This window comes from Podarcis bocagei (assembly GCF_964188305.1).
Source record: "Podarcis bocagei genome assembly, chromosome: 8".
Classification (NCBI taxonomy): Eukaryota; Metazoa; Chordata; class Lepidosauria; order Squamata; family Lacertidae; genus Podarcis; species Podarcis bocagei.
In genome coordinates this window covers 23,372,494-23,388,629 of record NC_138133.1, presented here as the reverse complement: position 1 = coordinate 23,388,629, position 16,136 = coordinate 23,372,494, and the positions used below count along the sequence as shown (strand labels likewise).

Genomic DNA, 16,136 nt, shown 5'->3' with positions numbered 1-16,136 from the left:
CACCTCTGCAAGCTGCAACCAACAAATTGGGTTGGAGAACCTGGGTGTGATCACATTGTGGGCTTCCCCACTTTCTTTCTAGACATTGCTAGGGAGGTACAGTGGTGCCCCGCAAGATGAATGCCTCGCAAGATGGAAAACCCACTAGACGAAAGGGTTTTCCGTTTTTGAGCTGCTTCGCAAGACAAATTTCCCTATGGGCTTGCTTCGCAAGACGAAAACGTCTTGCGAGTGTTCCGATTTTTTTTCGCTCCCCCCCTCCTTTTTCTAAGCCGCTAATAGCCTTTTAGCCGCTAAGCCGCTAAGCCTTTAATAGCCGCTAAACCACTAATAGCGCTAATCCGCTAAGCCGCTAATAGGGTTGCTTCGCAAGACGAAAAAACCGCTAGACGAAGAGACTCGCGGAACGGATTATTTTCGTCTTGCGAGGCACCACTGTACAGGGAAGAGACCACAAGGTTGCTGCTCTCAGCAATAGCCATACATACTCTGTAACAATTAGAGTGGTACCTCTGGTTATGAACGCTTCTGGTTACGCACGCATTGGGTTATGAGCTCCGCTAACCCAGAAGTATTTGCTCCTGGTTGCGACCTTTGCCCTAGGATGAAGAGGAAATCGCTCGCCGGAGGCACATGCGCAGCAGGAGGCGCCATTAGCGAAAGCGCGCCTCAGGTTGAGAACGGTTTCTGGTTACGAACGGACCTCCCGAACAGATTAAGTTTGTAACCGGAGGTACCACTGTACCTTGGCTCAGAGAGTTCATAGCACAGCAGGAATTTGAACCTAGCCCTCTCCTCTTCAGGTCCACTTCCTTAATTGCTTGTATCCTTTCCTGTTTGTTGTTCGGTTAAACATTCTCTGATGAAGCCAGGTCACCTTTTACTTCAAGAATTAAATGCCCCCAAATGAACGCCTGAAACATGTGTTTGAGTCTTGTGATTCTCATTGTGCAACGTTTATTTACCAAACAACATGGTGTTCTTTGTTTTTCTCTCTCACCTTAGCACTTCTTCTTTCTGGTTAAAGATTATGGAAGCTGGCTGGATATTGGAACAAGGTACAAAGCATTTTCTTTCCCCACCTCTCCTCCTGCACTGCCTTTTCTTCCTCTTTAGTTGTAACACTGCCTCTAAAATAAACCCAACGATTAAGCTGTGTATTTCTTAGTTCAATCCCTATAGTTAAATGCTGTCTACAGATCAATCAAGGCAAGTGCTTCCATGCTGCTTCTACCATCTCCCTTCCTTGCCTATAAATGTTGATGGTGATATATTTTATTTATTAGGGTCCGTTTCTTGCCTTGTTAAGTTGTTTAGTGTTTAACTGCTGTGAAACACTTTGCCTGATGTCCCTTCTCAGCCCAGGTCATCTTGAGAATTTTTATTTCCCATTATTCCCCTTCAGTCATTGTCTTAAAGTAAATACCATTTTTAACAGAATGGGAGGTATTCTCGCCACTCCTCCTCAGCTTAAGAGCTTCCAGTTTGGTTTTTTTAAGTTCACAGAGAGGAGTTTGCTGAATGTTCACAATCAAGTATGGTAAAATAAGTGGTAAATAGGAAGTTTCATTTCTGAAAATTGTGCAGTTCCCTTTCCTGCTTCCATCAGTACCTTCTTCAACCTTGTTCACTTTCTCCCAGAAGTGTTTTGCCCTGAGGGAGATGCCCACAGCCCCGGCATCAGCGGTCATTTAGTTGGGTCCAGGACATGGAGGACAGTATATAGAAGTTATTTCTAGTCAGGCCATCTTATATTACCTGCTCCATGCCTTTTGAGTTATTTATCAGTTGGCAGTGATTTTGGCGCACATCCTTCAACTACGAAACACTTTGGACCATTCTCCTCAAAACACTTTTCTTAAGGTGCCATATAATTATTTTATTCAGTGAAGCCATTTCAGGAAACTGGCCTAAGCCCAGAAAACAACAGATACTCTTTCAGATTCTTTCCTGCCATAATTTTATTTGGCGGCTGGAAAAAGGTCAGTGTTTGTTAAAAAGGGGGTGGGGGTGGGGAATCCAGCGATTATGTGTGTGGTGAATTTTCCAGAACAGCTAATGATCTCACTACTTCCTTATTATATTTTATACAGTGTATTATTGCGGCATTTATGATCAGCAATATATTTCTCTTATTACTTAACAAGCCTGCCATTTTTTCTGCTTTTCACAGTTCATAGATGGGGATGTTAAGTGATACCATACCTTGCTACCAATCTTAGTGGTACAGCTGAGTACAACAGCCAAGCCAATGCAAATCCACCCCCAAAAAACCATAAATTCTCAACTGCCTCTTCAGATATAAGGACAGAAGTACATATCCCCATAAATATGGAGCTGTCTCATAGCGATTTCTCCTCTGTAATATGTAGTAAAACTGATATACTGCCTGTTCTCACCATGTTGTATGTTTCCCCAAACTTGCCAGTATCAGCCAGTGATAATGAACACTATGCCTTTATGACATAGGCAAAGGTTTGAGGGTGGGGTGTAGGTTTTTCTGCACATAATGGAAGGCAAAAAAGAATTCCTCCATTCAGTGTCTTCCTATCCCATAGTCATATCTTTCCAGCAAGTTCAATCCCACTGAATTATATATACGTTATTACTGACCTTCAGCCAAGGAAGAAGAAGTTGTATATTGGACGTTATTGTAATTGTGAACCCCGTCAGATGTACAACATAAAAGGAAATCAAACCTTGCCAAGCTGTTATAACTAGATACTGCCTTTTTGTTCAGCAAACGTGGCTTTTTGTTTCCCTTTAAAATTACAGTGCTACTCCTGCATGGAAACTAATTTTCCAAGCAAAGCTGCCTGCAGGCATTGCGGTACTGGTTGCTGATAGCCACAGATATATTGGCAGGCTGCCATTATGTGATAACAAATGGAGTAGGAATTGCTTTTAATTGCATTCTATTTGTAGCATGATTTCTTTCCTTCAGCAGCGTTTTTGCTGAACATTGTGTGTGTGTGTGTGTGTGTGTGTGTGTGTGTGTGTAACTAAATCTAGAGCAGCATATAAGGGAGGAACAAGTGCCACACAGTACCTGTGACTCCCTCACTCCAGTCCTTTCCAGATGCATTGGTACTGGTTCACAATGTTCACCCACTGATGGCTGCACCATGAAGTGATGAGTCGGGTGTGTGAGTGAGCCGTTGCAGATTAAATGCTGCCGACAGAATGATCACATCTCATAGAAATCATAGAATTGCAGAGTTGGAAGGGGCCACGGGAGTCACCTAGTGCAGTGCAGGAATCTTTTTGCCCAACGTGGGGCTCAAACCCACAAACCTGAGATTAAGAGAGCCAGTGTGGTGTAGTGGTCAAGAGCGGTAGTCTCGTAATCTGGTGAACCGGGTTCGCGTCTCCGCTCCTCCACATGCAGCTGCTGGGTGACCTTGGGCCAGTCACACTTCTTCGAAGTCTCTCAGCCCCACTCACCTCACAGAGTGTTTGTTGTGGGGGAGGAAGGGAAAGGAGATTGTTAGCCGCTTTGAGACTCCTTTGGGTAGTGATAAAGCGGGATATCAAATCCAAACTCCTCCTCCTCCTCTTCTTCTTCTTCCTGCTCTACCAACTGAGCTATCCCAGGGACAGATTTAGTTTCAGGCAGCTGGTGCCAAGCCAAGGGACCATGAAGGATCATCCAGTTCAATACAGGAATCTCTTTGCCCAATGTGGGTCTTGAACCCACAATTTTGAGATTCAGACTCTCATGCTCTACAGGCTGAGTTCTCCTGCAGGCATCTCTGCAAATGCAGCATTTTCCACTGGAACCAATTCACGCTTTTAGCTGTAGATCGTCATCAGATGATATGTGCAAGAGCTCTTACAAGAGTTTTGTTTGATGGCAGTTTTGAAGGTGGGACGTTGGAGAAAGCAAAGTGAGGTTTGTTGTTTACTGGTCATTTCTTATTTGGAGTCATTGATTGTGTGTTTTGTTGCCCCATTTCCTTAACCCGTTACCTACTTTTCCCATTCAGTGCAGTGTTTTTAGTAGTCACTCCTCCCTCCGTAATGTTTACTCCAAAAACTTCTAATACTTATCTATCCATCCTGCCTTTCATCAAAATGACCTTGGTGCAGGTGACAATTCAGGATACAATAAAAGCCAGAGAAGATGCATCCAATTAAAAAAGTAAAACAATACAGTATATCTCCCCATCTGTTCCAGCACAAGCCCTATAAAAAAAATCCTTGAAGTGCCTAGCATAATATAAACATCTGCAGCTAGCACCAAAAGACAGATAATATGGGTGCCAGCCAAGGCTTTAAAGTTGACGTTCTAGTGCCAAGAAGACCCTCTGGTGGGTCACAACTCTTCTGATCTCATGGAGTGGGGTGTTGTAAACAACAGGAGTATGGTCCTAAGCAACTCAGGGGTTAAGACTTCAAAACCTACACCTTGCATTGATCTTGGTGGTGATCAGGCGGCCAGTGCAGATCTTTAGGGACAAATGTAACATGGTCCTGGGCAGAAAGCTTATCAGCAGCAGTTTTGCAGTCTTCGAACTATCTTCAAGAGTAGCCCTACATTGTTGTTGTTGTTTAGTCGTTTAGTCATGTCCGACTATTCGTGACCCCATGGACCAGAGCACGCCAGTCGCTTCTGTCTTCCACTGCATCCCGCAGTTTGGTAAAACTCATGCTGGTAGCTTCGTGAACACTGTCTAACCATCTCGTCCTCTGTCGTCCCTTTCTCCTTGCGCCCTCAGTCTTTCCCAACATCAGGGTCTTTTCCAGGGAGTCTTCTCTTCTCATGAGGTGGCCAAAGTATTTCAATACTCCGATACTTTAGCCCTAAATAAACATTCTTAAATGTACAAGGCAAACACATACATAAGTATATAAACCACGTGCCTGAAATAGTACAGGAGAAGAATCCTGAAGCCATTTTGACTCTCCCAAACCATTCTGACCTCAAATATTTATCTGCAAAGAGGAAGCAAATTGGAAAGCCTCTCCATTGTCTTTTGCTTAACTGTCTTAAGGGCGTATTTGTGTATGAATAGGGTGAGCCTTTGACCTGGATTCAGGAACCAGACAGAGGGCCTTCTCAGTAGTGGCACCCGCCCTGTAGAACGCCCTCCCATCAGATGTCAAGGAAATAAGTAGCTATCCTATTTTTAAAAGACATCTGAAGGCAGCCCTGTTTAGGGAAATTTTAAATATTTAATGCCGTATTGTTTTTAACACTCGATGGGGAAAATCAGCAAGGTGGGTGGGGTATAATTAATTATTATTATTATTATTATTATTATTATTATTATTATTATTATTATTATTATTAAAAGTATTTACCATCACAAAAGAATGCCCAAGCTGCCCAGGTAAAGCAATCAGTGACCATTAACAGATATCCTGGCAGACTGCCTCCTTCTGTGATGTATGTATGATGTTTTTTGGGGTGGTCTTGAGCTACAGGGCGGGCAATTTCAAAAGCCTATATAAGGGCTTGCACACCATTGTTCTGGGTCCCTCTCCCCTCCTGCATGTGGTGAGTGAGGACCCTGTTGCAACAGTTAATAAAGATCAGACTTACTAGCTGCTTTGCTTCTCAATATTCTCTGGTTGGCCTCTGTTATTTTCTCCTTCCGATAGGGAACCCTCTGAAGGACTTTATACTGGGTCTGGGATACCCCATAAGGGAAAAGGAGCAGGTTTTTTCTATAAGAAGTCCAGTGTCCCATCACTTGAGCATGGCTAAGAATAACCAGGCTATTCCTGCCCAATAACAGCCAGAGCTGGAAAAGGGCACTTCACGACACTGAAACCACTTGGGCTTCAAGTGACTGCCTGAAATCCAGGGCTGCTACCCCTAGATTACAGACCTGGTCATTTAAGGGGGCGCACCTCCATCCAGAACAGGCTTCCTTCATTTTTCCTGGATGTGGGATCCATCAAGCCAGAGCACCTTCATGTTGTCAGGATTCATTTTTGGTTCATTGGCCCTAATCCGACTTGTTTCCATTGCAACAGAGGGCACGTCAACTCTTCCACTCCTGGCTTTTTAAAAATTATTTTTGTGTTAGGGCTGATTTACTTCCCTCTTTTCTGCAGCCGCTTTATATAGGAGTAGTTATGTCAACATTCTGGCCCACTGAGAAGGCTGAAATCCAATGAGTATTACACAGGCTTTCTCACTTCCCCTTTGAACATACTTTCTTAAACCACATTGCAGGGGCTTTTCAGGTGGCTCAGCTGTTTTTGTTCTCTTATTTCATTTCAAAGCAGTTACTTACAAGTTTCATTCTCCTCTTTGCAACATACATGATTTGTAAAGTTCCCCGTTTTTCTATGCGTGTCCACAACTTTTTTTGCATAGACATTTAATCTTGTCCTTATTGTCTTTTTCTTCCTCTCTCTTCCCTTGCGTTCCTTTTGTCAGACAGTAAAAACTTTTTGTTCATTATCAGAATTAAAACCTGTTGCGCGAATGATGGGTTGGATCTAGACAGCTGAGCAGGATCAGGTCTAATCTAAACACGACAGAGTCTGGCTCCAGCCTTTATCTGGCACCTAGCAGTAGTGCTGTATTTCCAGAGCATCTTCTGTAGGCGTCCAGAAACAGCTTTTTAATGTCCATCCTTTTTTGTAATGAGAAGATAACAAAAAATGTGAAAGCCACATCTTGGGGGGTTCCCCACCACCAAATTTAAGGAGGTTATGGCTTACTAAGGTGTCCTTAAAATATTACACTAGTGCTATGGGGTGTGCTTGGATGAACCCACATAGGGGGTAACAAGTTGTATGGGTCTTTCCAGCAGTGTCGGATTTATGTATAAGATAAACAAGCGATAGCTTAGGGCCCCACTCTCTTGACCCCCCCCCCAAATCCCCCCCATTAATATACTTCTTAATTGTATTTCAGTTCAACACTTACTTTTATAAAATACATATGTACAAATAGCTTTAGATACCTATTAGGTCCATAAATTACCATTGCAGCATATATTCAACACAAAAAACAGTGACAATTTGTTGTTGGCAAAGGACAGCTGGACATATAAAGGGCTCCATTACCATCAGTAGCTTAGGGCCTCATCAAACCTAAATCCGGCCCTGTTTCCTATAGAAGTGGCCACACACATGTGGTTGCTAGCTTTTAAATGCTAGTTTGGGCCTGTAGGATAAACCTATGGGGAAGTATCTCCCATGTCACCAGTGTGACATATAAAATGTCCCAATTTGTGTGCTCTGTAGTACACAAGCAGTGCAGTGCCATCTCCAACAGCCTCTTACTTTCCCAACTTTGTGAGCCAGGTGTCCATTTTGTCTTTGGTGGGATGAAGGTGGCCATCTTGCATTGAACCCAAGTGAAATTCTCACTCCAGAAAGAGAGTCAGTGCCTAACTGACTGCATAATTCAAGCTTCTGGTTTCATGTGAACTAACAACCCTGAAGACTTAATATCTAAAAGTCTAAAATGGTGTTTCATTTGTATCTTTTGAATGAGGAATCCCACCATGGGAATCGGAAGGCATTTAAACTTCTAAGAAAGGTGGTTCCGTGATGCAGTACAGACTCTGTTAAGCAGCTATATCTCAGTCGTAGAACGAACGCTTTGTATATATGCAGCCCAGATTCAATCCCTATTCTCAAATGCAGTTATTTGCCATTCCAAATAGTTCTCTTCCTCTTTTAAGGTTCAGAATTGTTGCTCTCGGTAAAAGGTGGATACCGGCAATAGATTTTCACACATTTAAAATTACCATTAACAGAAGAAACCTATTCTCTCAATTCATTTGGGAGGCCCAAGATTCTTACAGTTTGGATCAGCATAAAGTCTACTGGCATCTTCCTTTCACTGTTAACGCCATCTCTCTTTGTAAAGACAGTTGGATAAATTGAACACTTGAATCTATAGCGCACCACAATTTCTCACAACTAGCGTGGCAGGTTTAACAAATTTTAATAGATGTTTGCTTCAGCTGGTGGTCCATCTCTGACATCCGTTGTCTTTGTAGCATTTCCTGCTACAGTTTTCAATTTTGTGTTTCGTTTTGGCAAATTTAGCCGTTAAGCACGATTGACTTGCATCCAGCGCTTGCAAAAAAAGGAAAGCAGGTTTCACAACCACAAAGTCTTTCCCTTTCCCTCTGCCCCCATGCAGCCACTTTTAATTCACAGAAAGCCACTCCAGATGGGTCTATATGTCCTGATTAGCATGGGCTGTGTTTCACAGAACTGCAGTGCTAGGTGGAATCGCTTTAAATCAGATGGAGAGGTCTTTTCTGCAGTTCTGGAATAGAGTTCTAGACATAAGATAGAATGAACGAGAAAGGGTGGAGTTGTTTAATTTATGATTTAAAGTAATAAACCTCAATTACTACTTTCTGGGTCCATTTCAATGCTAAACGCCGAATAATCAACACAGTCAATTATGAGTAGAATAGCTATTTGTTATTGGACTTGGGAGTCTCAGTGGTGTGCCTGGCATTTAACTGAATTCTCCTGAAGACAACAGATATTTTCCATTGACTGAGTAGATTCTCTAGAGCTGTGTAGTCTGAACTTCTGGCACCATATGAGCGAACAAACTATGAAGTCATGAACTCCTTTTAATTATTCAAAGTAATTAAAATTTCATCCAAGTTCTCAAAGGATAAAAACACTAATTAGAATATTCATCAAAGGATCTGCATTTTTTAAAACAAACAACACACACACACAAAAAAAAACCCCAAAAACCCTTGATTTGTAAATGTAAAGAGTTGTGCTTTTCCCCCGGTTGGCAGCTTGTGCTTTGGGGAGGTGATGAAGGCTAAGATGCAATTCTGAGGATAAAACTCCATTGAAAGCTTTAAACAAAAATCCAGCAACAATTCTCTTTTAAGCCATTGGGGGGGGGGGGAGAGAATTCAGCCTAACCAGCTGGGTTGCAAGATTAGCTTTTTCTCCCAAGACAGGCTCACGTTATCAGTTCATTGTAAGCATTCCTGTGAACTGCAAAGTCCAAAGGGTGCTGACCAGGCTGTTCAAGCAATGCCTTCTGCACTTTGACAAACCAGGTTGAATATTATCAGCCTCTGAACTTGCACCTTCTCTGTGGAATTGGAGTGGTGGCAGCAGCAGGTAGTGGCAGCAGCTAGCAGTTCTATGGGCTGTAACTGAGGGGAGGGAGGGAGCTCCATAGTTTTCTTAAAGAACAATGCGGCTCATCGGCTAACAGTTCAGCTAGAGAGTTCTTCTCATGCTTGATTAGTTTGCCAGCGATTCGAATCAACTCTCATGAGGCCACCAAGCATCCTAACTAATAATATTGGAGCTATACTGTAGTAATGTTGGAGCTACCATGTAGTAATGTTGGCCCACGCCCCCACTTTCCGCACCTGTCCTCCAGTCCAGCAGGACCAGGCTGAGAGAGAGAGGTGGGCCAAATTACTGCTTTATTTTTCAGGACAAAACACAACAGAAGGGTAGATGCTGCCACCACTCCCTTGTCTGGGGATAGCCCAGAAGAATAACCCAAGGGAGACGGTTACTCTTCAGTGTTACCAGCTGCCCCACCCTGCAATTGCTTCACCACAATTTGCAGGCAGAAATTCAACAGGTTCACTAGGAGGCTAAGTGGCCAGACTTTGGATTCAGACTTCCCCCACGAAAGGCACACAGAACAAAATAGGAAAATCCTTTTTTAAGATTTATTTAAAAAACAAGATTAAACATACCTAAAAGTAGGCACATCTCTTACAGGGTTTCAGACAGGAAAATAAAAACATTGTAAAGCATCGCTAGCTAAACGTACTTACAAAACGAGAACACAAGAAAAGTTAGTGCAGTTCGTAAAGTTCTTGGCTGAATCTGCATCTCAAGAAGCTAATGTTCTTGTTTCATTCTGGTCAGTATTCCAACTTTTCCCATTAATGACTACCTACTTCAAGGAACTGTGTTTAGTCCTCCTGCAGTGCAGGAATATGCAGCTGTCCCGTACGGGGATCGAACCTGCAGCCTTGGTGTTATCAGCACCACGCTCTAGCCAACTGAGCTATCCAGGGAAAGTCTGTATTGCTATGGCCAGTGATGAGTGCAGCTAATAAACAGATGCTAATTATTGAACATCCTGTTTAGGAGAGCAACCAGTATTGTGTCCCTCTAATGTTGTCGGTAAACTTTGTTTCCTCTTGTTGATTTAAAATCTGTTGCTGTCTCACCCATAATTTTCTCTCTGTTGCAGCATTAGCCATTACGTCGTTGCAATGTCTTTTACCATCTTCCTGCTGCTTTTGAGTGGAGTGGCTCAGCTGCTCACTACGAAGAGACTAGCACTTTGGGAAGAAGCTAAGCACCATTCCTTGTGACGAATGGGGTAGAGAGGTCCGCACCCTTGGAAACTGCAACCTTCCTGAGTGACAGGTGGAGTTATGAGACTGGCTGCCAGAAACAGCGAAAGAACTCGATGCCACAGGCAACAGCGCCTTGACCAACTCTTTGGAATTGTACCTTGTCTCCCTCCCCTCCCCCCCCCATTTAAAAGAAGAGGGAAAGAGACACAACCACAAGTCTCTTGCCAAAAACTGAATATATGGTCCGCTTCAATGTTGGAAGATGAGTGCTATGTATAGTTTTTCCAGATTCAAATGGGTAACAAGGAAATAAACTGGCTCTGGTAACTAGGCCCAAAAGGCACAGGAGAGCAATCCCACGGCCTACAGAATATTGCCCTTTGTCCACAGTCTGCTTCTGGACCAAATCTTGGACTGGTCAACTTGCTTAGAATTTCTTTTGGTGCCTATTTCTCACTTCTGATGTGTTAAGATCAAATTTAGAGGCTTGTGTATAATGGGAGGAGACTAAAACTTGAATTTTGCTACCTTTAAAAACATGGGTTGTATGTGCGAGTGAGAGATTAATTAATTCCTGTTTTAAAAGAAGATGCTGCAGATTATTTTTTCTATGATTAATTTTATAGGATGCACTTGAAAAGAACTCTCTCTGTCCGCTCAAACTGAAGCTTAAATAAAAGGAGGAGGAGCCACAACGACAAAAGAGAGATTTCATTTGTCAGAATCTCAGCAACAGCCCTGTGAGCCAAGTTAGGCTGAAGGACAGTGACTTGCCTAAGGCCACCTTAAGGAGCTGCAGATCTGAGCAGAGATAGAAACCCAGCCCCCTCCCCCCCCATTCAAGCTCTGTTCATTACACTGAGACAACATGTGCCCTCTTAAGTAGAACTGGCAAGCTGTTAAAGCTCCGGAGAATGAAAAGCTTATTGCATTTGGAATCCCACTTCACTTGGTAACCAAACCTAGGAAGCCGTATCGCATACTGGAATTCACAATGCCAGCAGGCTGAGAAATGGTATATATTTTGCACCTAATGCTTTCATAGGGACGCGGGTGGCGTTGTGGGTTAAAACCACAGAGCCTAGGACTTGCCGATCAGAAGGTCGGCGGTTCGAATCCCCGCGACGGGGTGAGCTCCCGTTGCTCGGTCCCAGCTCCTGCCAACCTAGCAGTTTGAAAGCACGAAGTAGTAGTAGATAAATAGATACCGCTCCAGCGGAAAGGTAAACGCCATTTCCGTGTGCTGCTCTGGTTTGCCAGAAGCGGCTTAGTCATGCTGGCCACATGACCCGGAAGCTGTACGCCGGCTCCCTCGGCCAATAAAGCGAGACAAGCGCCACAACCCCAGAGTCGGCCACAATTGGACCTAATGGTCAGGGGTCCCTTTACCTTTACCTTTAATGCTTTCATGGGTAGTTGCTCAGATAAACACTTTGCCATCAGCTTGTACACAATGCACCCGTTGGACAGTAGGAGCATTTTTGTGCCTCAGCTCAACTTGCTCTTGTTTTAGTGCAGGTTGGCATGATCCTATACCTGAATACTCAGAAGTCAGCCCTCATTGAGTTCAATGGGACCTGCTTGCAGACAAGGGGGTGTTGCAGTAGGAGTCTTAGAACGCATCTGTATTGGGTTATCTTGCTTTCTGTGTCTAGACCCGTTTGCTTTCGCTGCGATGAACGAGTTGTGGGTATTGTTATTTAAATTCTGTGCTGCTTAAAACCAAAATAGCCATTTACCAAGTACAGTGGTACCTCTAGATACGCACACCTCTGGTTGCGTATCTTTCAGGATGCGAACGCGGCAAACCCAGATGTATTTTTCTGGGTTTCGCACTGCGCACATGCACAGAAGAAGCATCTCCGGTTGCGAATTCCTTGGAATGCAGCCGGAGCTCCAGAATGGATCCCGTTCACAACTGGAGATACCACTGTATAAAAATCTGTTACGCAGACGTTAAAATATCCCGAATCAAAATGCACAATAAAACAATCCAATTTAAGACACAGCTATTAAAATGAACAGGTGGCCCAAGTTCAAGCAATCAAAGGAATGCCTCTATTGTATGATTTCAATCTGTCTTGGACATACGATCTATGGAAATACTGTTTGTATTATAAGTGGACGTTCGCCTAACCAATCACAGCAGATGGCAGAGTCATCTGTAGGAATAGAGACTGTAGGAATAGTAGCCTGCCATAGCTCTGAGAAAGAAAGTACATATAAAATCCATGAAACATGCATGCCATGCCGGCTGCCAGTATTGGAACATGCCAGCAAGGGATTCATCCTGTACCGCTTTAGCCCCTTGGCTCTGTGGCATTAAAGCCATGTCACTACAGCTGTGGTACCCAGTCATCCCAGTAGAAATGTTAGCGCTGCAAAACTGGATGCAGACATCCATCTGCTTGTCAGTTACCATCAATCACTTTATCATGGGAGAGCGATCATTGCCATGTTATTTAAGCCGCTGAACAGCAATGAAGCAATTGGAACAAAGTCTTCTAAAATGGTGGCTGTTAACCCATCTCTCCAGTTAACACTTGATATCAAGCTGCAGAATACCACAAGCTATTCAAAATTATAATAAAGCAATTGACATGTTTGAATACTGGCATTATGAGTGTCCTTGGGCGGATCGGCACTCGTCATTTGTAACATTAAAAATACGTTATTAAAATGTGACACCAGAGGGTGCTGCAGAGCAGAAAGCCGCTGGCAATGGAAAACTGCCATTAAACGTTCTAAACGTTATTCAATATAATGTTCTTTAAGATCAGTATAGATCCAGCCCTGAATAGATAGGACCCTGAAGAAGATCCTATTTCCTACCTAAAATAAATATTTTTTTTTGTAAATGTGTGTGTTTGTTCTAACCAATTGGATTTCTGGCAAAGATGTCTGGAGGAAACTAGTGTATGAAAAAAAAATCCAAAATAGGGGAAAGCATTTTTTTGAGCCAGAATACACCAAAACTCCGGTCCAGCACCTCTTGGGTGGGCACCATTGCCGTTACAAGAAAACATGGCAAGTTCCAGCACCTCTTTTTCTAGAAAAATAGTACTGGCTACATAAGAGGTTTGACGTGAACAATGACATTGATGCATCTTTTCCTATTGGCTTTAACCATGGATTGGGAAAGATGGTTTTGGTTTCCACCCTGTTTCGCCTCCACTCCTGTGATAAGATTAATTTTCTAATTCCATTGGCTTTGTTCTTAGTTGCAAGACCAGTGACCTTAGCTGACTCCCTCTTGACCGCTTTATTAACTCTGTTACTAGCAAACACCCTCTCCAGAGCTATTTTACATGTCCCCTATGGAAAGTCTGACTGGCTATGCTATTCCTGGATTTCCTCGGGGTGGGAGCAGGCAGAAATCTTTGGGCTGCCTGTTTGAATTTTCTCCAGCGCTGGAAGCTGGCAGAATTCTGCCAGTTAAGCAGTCTTATTTGATTGTGTTGTGGGATTATGTGCCTCTTTGTTCTGCAAGTAAACAAGCTCCAAACACAATATTCTTTAATCCAAGGCCAAGGCAATTATTGGAGAAAGTTGGAAAGCACAGGGAAGCCAGGTCTCTCGTTCTCCGTCTTTCACAGGGAGTGGATAAGCATCCTATCAAGTTGGACCGCCTTAATTGTAGTTGCAAAGCTCAGAAAAACACCGGAGCCGTTTGCATGGACATGTGCATGAAAACCTCTCAAAACCAAATCTTGAAGAAAGCTAATCTCATTAGCATCCATCACTTTGTAAATCCACCATTCAAGAGCTGCAGGCTATCCATTGGTAGCCTGATCAACAGAACATTTCCGTTGCTATTTGGGAAGGGAAGAGGGGCTATTGGTTTGGTCTGGGTCTTAGTCTTGTTCTTATTGATTTTTCAGCTGTTCTTCCTTCAGTGATCCTGTTCCACGCAGAGGGTCCATGGTAGACAAACCAGTGCCAGATGTTGCGGAGCTGCAATTCCCATCATCCCTGACCGTTGCGTTCCACAGGGTGGGTGCCACAGCCAAGAAGGCCCTCTGCCTGGTTCCCTGTAACTTCACTTTTTTGTCCCGAACCCCTGGCCTACCTGGCAGCAAGTCAGTATGCCAAGTCTGAAGTCCAGCAGTCAGGATACAGTTCAGGGGTCAAACCCAAAACACAGTCCAGGAGCATCCAAATCAAGATCTGTCTACTTGGGCAGTTGAGCAAACCCAGCACCTCAGCTCTCTTGACCTTTTGCACTTCGCCTGCTGATTGCGGCACCTGAGCTTGATGAGGCAGGTGACCTTCACCTGTTCCAGCTGAGGAATCACAACCTTCTTCCAGAGCTAGCGAGCCTCACCTGGCCAGCTAGCGAGCTGGTCTGTGGGCCCTTGCCTGCCTCAGCTCACTAGAGCGCCTTTCCTGCAGCTCCCTATGCCCCAGAGCCTGCTTTGTCTATGGAGACAGGGGCCATCTGGTGATGGGTCCTGCTGCTCTCGTTCCTGTGCGCTGACCTCTATCTCTTCACCATCCTCTGTCAGTGAGTACTTCCTTCCCTATGCCCTGCTTGCCCCGGTGCGTCCTGGCTACACCCCTCGCCTGGATCATCTTCCTGGCATGAGGGAATTGCCAGAAGGTCCTCAGAGTTGGACCTCAGGGTTTGGGCTGATGGGGGTGGAGACACTCCTTCAAGTATACAGGGCCAAAGCCATTTAGGGCTTTAAAAGTCAGCACCAAAACTTTGAATTGTGGCCAGGAACATACTCGGAGCTAGTGTATATCATTCAGGTGTTCTATGGTAGCAAAGTTCCATAGTAAGTAGGAGGACTTAGGTTAGTAATGACTAATTTTGCCCTTTCTTTTGAGGGAAACTTGGTGGCAAGTAATTTCAGGTAGGGCAGATCCTTTAAGTCAGGGATGACCAAACTAGGCCCTCCCGATGTTTGGGGACTACAACTCCCATCATCCCTGACCCCTGGTCCTGTTAGCTAGGGATGATGGGCATTGTAGTCCCAAAACAGCTGGAGGGCCAAGTTTGGCCAGCACTGCTTTAAGTTGTTGAACTGGACCCTGTTTTTAAAAGCACCAAAACAAGCCCAGCCCTGTAATAGCTGAGCCAAACTTGGCAGGCTGAATTCTAAGTAAATAAAGTAGGAGGAATACTTGGAGCTATTAAGCAGGTCTTTTGTGTTTATGTTAGAGGAAGCGTTGTTGAGATGTTATGCTTACACAGAAAGTACGGTACATGGGGAAAATAAGGGGAGTGTTGGACAAACAGTGTTTCTTCCACAGAGAGCAGCAGGGAAACATGGACCCTCTCCTGGAAAACAGGGTCATATTTATCGAATTTTAGTGAAGGTGGTTTGTCACTCTGAAAATGTTTATAGCTGATGCTCTCTGCATCATCACCGTCTTGCGATAATTAATTTGGATAATTACCCCATTGGTGAAATCAATTTCTCTCATCATTGTTAGTGCCATTGCGGTACCCACAACAACTATTGTGGTAAGTGGGCTTACATGGGTCTGAAATTCTGCGGTGTTGAAAATTGCAGCTGAATGATTTGGCCATGTAGATGGGAGTTTTGCAGCCCGGTCCTAGCCATTTCTGTTGATTCTGGCAGGACAGCTTTCAAGCATGCATGCTTAGGACTGCAGGAAATGCAAGATACTAGTAATAGTATTTGTTCATAGCTTCCTGGTGGTGTTAGTATTTACAGTGTCTGTTCAATATATGTTCTGCTAAATGCATAGCTTGCAGCTGCCGCCATCAATTTTTTCTTTAACTATAGGCACAGAGGGGTCTCAGTTCTTATTGAAACTGCAGCACATTTTCAGCTCTGATATTGATATTCTCTCTCTCTCTCTCTCTCTCTCTCTCTC

General features: G+C 43.9%; 1 protein-coding gene across 1 annotated transcript in view; it reads left to right on the top strand.

Annotated features, from left to right (window-relative positions):
- PIGN (phosphatidylinositol glycan anchor biosynthesis class N) overlaps window positions 1-10,992 on the top strand; it is a 95,992-nt gene extending 85,000 nt beyond the window's left edge. Inside the window, exons 29-30 of the mRNA XM_081206730.1 lie at window positions 1,006-1,058; window positions 10,181-10,992. Coding sequence (XP_081062856.1) covers window positions 1,006-1,058; window positions 10,181-10,304 — 177 coding nt within the window. The 3' untranslated portion in view covers window positions 10,305-10,992. The remainder of the gene's footprint in view (window positions 1-1,005; window positions 1,059-10,180) is intronic.
- The last annotated feature ends 5,144 nt before the right edge of the window (window positions 10,993-16,136 follow it).